The sequence below is a fragment of the Malus domestica genome, chromosome 03, assembly GCF_042453785.1.
Source record: "Malus domestica chromosome 03, GDT2T_hap1".
Classification (NCBI taxonomy): Eukaryota; Viridiplantae; Streptophyta; class Magnoliopsida; order Rosales; family Rosaceae; genus Malus; species Malus domestica.
The window spans coordinates 3,061,780-3,066,218 of record NC_091663.1 but is presented as its reverse complement, the minus strand read 5'-3'; the positions used below and the strand labels follow the sequence as shown (position 1 = coordinate 3,066,218).

The following is a 4,439-nucleotide window of genomic DNA, read 5'->3' as shown; positions in this document are numbered from 1 at the left end:
TTAATTGGTGTCGATTAGTTGGCCCATATTTTTAGGAGCAGTGCTGCTCTTTTGTTTCCATCAACGATTGGGAATTATCTCCTCGTTGCGAGAGACAAAAGGAAGAAAAGAAGATAACATATAAAAAGGATATGCGGCACCAATTAAGGAGAACCTCCCTGCACAACACACATGCACATACAGAGAGGGAGAGAAGCCGAGAGCAGAAGGAAGAAGGAAATGGAGAATTCACAAGTAATGCATTTATACAAACACACTTCACTTATTATTTATTTGTCACATAAACTAACATTAGTACATATGGAATATAATAGTAGGCCACCTATATTAGCTAGAGCATGTGTCCACATAATTTTATTGATACAATACTAGTAGGAAGATTTACTTTCAAGGGTAAAGTTCAATAAGAGACCTGAAACCGAACGTATGAGTGATGTTATAGTGAGTGAAACCAGCAGCCAAAAAGATCTTTTTCCATTCTGATTCGCTACGCTCTTTGCCATTGAAGATAGACATCAAAATCATATCGAACATCAGTTGGGTTTCAATTAGTTTCTTATCCACCATCTTCTCCTTGTTATCGACATGTCCCACAACTATGTCTATGATGATAATCTTCTTATTCCCTTCGTTGTTTTTGCTCAGAAGTATTGCTTCTCTACACTTCTTCAATATCTTCACACTTTCTTCATCGCTCCAATCATGCATAATCCACTGAGATATAGATCATTAACTAATTTCATACATTACTCAATTAGTCACAATATTTCTGCAATTAATCTATAAATAAAACGAGGATATGTACACACAACTATATCAACAATATATATACTTGCTTGTCGGCACCTTTTACGTATCAATAATTCTATTTAAATACACTTGTTCATACTTTCTTTAATAGGGGTGGATCCTATATTAATTACGAAATTAACTAAGAAACAACAAATAATTGAGTGTTATATATTACGTACCTTGAGCAAAATTGCATTTGCTGGGGGTATTTCCACAAACATGTCTCCTCCCACAAAACCCAAATTATGGGTGGTTCCTTTCAAGTCAGCCACCACATGTGGTTGGTCAAACACAATGCAGTTGATGCTGGGGAATGCATTGGCAATGGCCTTGGCCATGGCTCCTCTTCCTCCTCCAACATCCACCAGGGATTTCAAGCCCTCAAAAACTCCTCCACACTGTTCCACCACCCCCCTTGCGAGAAGCTTGGAGTCAGCCTCCATTGCTTCATCAAACAAGTTACCGAACCCTGGTTCCTGAGCTGCAAAATCCCAAATGGGCCTTCCAGTTTCCATTTCAAATGGTGTACATATAGTAGCTGGATCATCACCACCCTTCATCTGCAACCAAGCTCCCATCAAGTGAAGTGGGGTTGTCATTACCTGATAGAGTAAAACCTAGTTAGGATTCCTTGTTCCACAAGTATTGTAACTAAATGTAAATTAGTTTTTCTTGCTTTCCTAGTAATCCTAATATTCTTTGTCATTAAATCCCAAGACTTGTGATGTATATATAAAGAAGGGAGACTTTGGTACAATCTCTAGCTATCAATGTTCTTTGACTGAAACCTTGTAGGTTTTCAGTTTTTTATCGAAGTTGCTAACATTAATGTAATGGTGTGGTTCTATGTAAGTTATTACATTTTTAAAATAAAAATTGAAATTTGTAGTTGGTTATATTAGTGAGATTTTAAATAAAACCCATAATTTGTGGGATTAAAAATATCAAAAGAATAAATTATGCTCTCCAATAAATTGTATACATATAAACATGGGTAGATTCATTAAAATTACCAAAAAATTATTGTACCAAAACATGAATACATTTTTCAAAACTACATTAAAAAGAATAGATATGAGGCTTGGTAACATTATTAAATTTCTTCGATCAAACTTGACATGGATACATTCTCAAAGCAATGAAATAGAATGTACCCATATAAGTTTAAAAATGGAATAGAAAAAAATTGAACGAATTTTATATAAAAAAAGGGTACATTTTATATTAGAAAATGGTACATTTTACATATAGCAAATTGTATATTTAAGAATTGGTACATTTAAGATTAGAGAAAATTGCAAAATTATATGAATGGGTACATTTAAGATTAAAAATTTGAAAAATCCTTTTTATAAAACAACAATTAATGGGTATAAACTTATTCTAATATTTTTTTTTTTTGGAATTGTTTGAATTGAAAATTAATTAGGTAATAAGGGTGTGAGTATTAAACCCTAATCAACTACTAATATTTATTTTAAAATTTATGTAACTGACATGTAAATTCTTTAATGCTAGGGACTTCGATCATAATCTGAAAACTAATAAGGTTTCCGTCAATGAACATTCGTAAGTAGGGACTGGCTAGTAATTTTTCCTATAAAGAATATTACCTGTAAATAATATTGGAAGACTTTGGATACGGTCCCTAACTATCAACGTTTTTTGACTGAAACCTTTGTGTTTTTCAATTTTTGATCGAAGTCCCTAACATTCATGTAGTAATGTATTTCTAACTTTTAAAATTAAAAATGAAATTTATATTTATTTATATTAATGAAATTTTATATAAAACCCATAATTTATGGGATAAAAAAAATATTAAAGATAAATTATATTCTCCAATATATTGTGTATATACACACACACATACATGGCTACGTTCATCAAAACTAGCCAAAAAATTATTGCACCAAACATGGGTACATTTTTCAAAACAAATATATATATATATATATATATATATATATTAGGCTTAGTAACATTATTAAATTTCTTCTATTAAACTTGACATGGATACATTCTCAAATCAAAGAATGTACCTATAGAAGTTAAAAAAATGGATTAGAAAAAAGATTGAATGAATTTTATATAAAAAATAGGTACATTTTATATTAACAAAAGGTACATTTTACATATAATAAATTAATATATTTAAGAATGGGTACAATTAAGATTAGAATAAATTGAATAATTATATGAATGGTACATATAATATTAAAAAATTGAAATTTTTATCAAAAAAATTAATGCATACAAACTTATTCTAATTTTATATTTTATATTTTGGAAATGTTTTGAATTGAAAATTAATTAGGAGTTTAATAAGGATGTGAGTATTAAAATCCTAATTTTTATTTTAAAAAATTATGTAACTCATTAATACATTAATGCTAGGGACTTTGGTCAAAATCTAAAAATTAATAAGGTCTGAACATTAGAAACTAAGGACCGGATACTAATTTTTCCAATTAATAGATATCAAATTCAATATGCACTACCGGATCGAGTGACAGGAGTATAAGTTGTGTGATGTTTGATGGCTCGTCTTTGAGAAAAAGCCTAGAAGTTGGTGTTAGGCTATACAATACAACAGCTTCTCCTTCCTCCACATTGTCACAATCATGATGAACATGATGATGTTGTGCAAAGAAATCGGAGTGAACGAGGATGCGCATCAGGCGCGAGACGAAATGAGCTCTCGAAGGGTGGACATTGAGCGCAGCGATGAGCTCGGAAAGAGAGATGGGTTGGCCGTGATTGTGAATCACGTCTGGGATGCCTAGTTGAACTGCACATTTGAGTGCCATGGAGTTTACGAACTGGAACACGTGGTTCCAAATCTGAGCTTGAGCTCCAAGAAGCTCATGGCTAGTAGCACCCACTCCACCATCACTCGAATCCATGTGTGTGTGTGTGTCTATGGAATAAGTCTGTGGCTTCCACAATATTTTGATTGATTATTCTCTTGCTGTATTAGTTTTGAATACATGGGTATGTGGATCGGGATATATATAGCACTGCCCAGTGCCCACATACAAAATTGAAGTGAAAAATCATATTACACTCGACACTCTACCTATCGAGGTGTCATCTTTCACGCACCCTTTAAGCATGTCAATTGCTTTCCAATTAGGCTTAAATGTTAAAATGGTCCTTGTGTTTTAGTCATTGAGTCAATTTAGTCCCTGTGTTTTCAATTTGGCCAATTTGGCCAATTTGGTCCTTGTGTTTTAGTCATTGGGTCAATTTAGTCCCTGTGTTTTCAATTTGGCCAATTTGGTCATTGTGTTTATCTCCATTAGCCAATTAAGGACATTTTATCCAATTTTTGAAATTTTTTTTTATAAATTATTATAAACTTATTTATAAAATTATTTATTTGATTTAAAATATTTAAAAATGAAATAAAATTAAAATTTAAAAAAAATATATTCTCCTTCCAACTTTCCGACCTCCTCCCTAACATTACCCCCTCTCTTTTCTATGTCACAACCTTAATCATTTTTCAGATTGAAAGTTTTATGTCTTATATGTGTTATTTCTCATTGACTTTCATTTTTCTGTAAAGAGAAAAGGTAATTATATCTCATATAATTTTTCTTATGAATTTTTTAAAAGAGATTGAATGAAATGTCCTTAATTGG

At 31.6% G+C, this 4,439-nt stretch overlaps 1 protein-coding gene across 1 annotated transcript; it reads right to left on the bottom strand.

Moving 5' to 3' along the window:
• Positions 1-242: 242 nt before the first annotated feature.
• LOC139194160 (trans-resveratrol di-O-methyltransferase-like) lies at positions 243-3,780 on the bottom strand. The gene is made up of 3 exons (XM_070818557.1): positions 3,294-3,780; positions 972-1,394; positions 243-714 (listed from the first exon to the last, which is right to left on the bottom strand). Exons 1-3 carry the CDS (start codon positions 3,696-3,698, stop codon positions 388-390), a joined length of 1,155 nt encoding a protein of 384 aa, XP_070674658.1. The 5' UTR covers positions 3,699-3,780; the 3' UTR covers positions 243-387.
• Positions 3,781-4,439: the final 659 nt, after the last annotated feature.

Bases quoted from the DNA above. Each gene is read 5' to 3' on its own strand.
- LOC139194160 (XM_070818557.1), bottom strand. From the start codon at position 3,698: ATGGATTCGAGTGATGGTGGAGTGGGTGCTACTAGCCATGAGCTTCTT. The intron at 1,395-3,293 runs GTAGTGCATATT...TTACTCTATCAG, and splicing joins TACTCCTGTCACTCGATCCG to GTAATGACAACCCCACTTCA. The intron at 715-971 runs GTACGTAATATA...TCTATATCTCAG, and splicing joins CAAATGCAATTTTGCTCAAG to TGGATTATGCATGATTGGAG.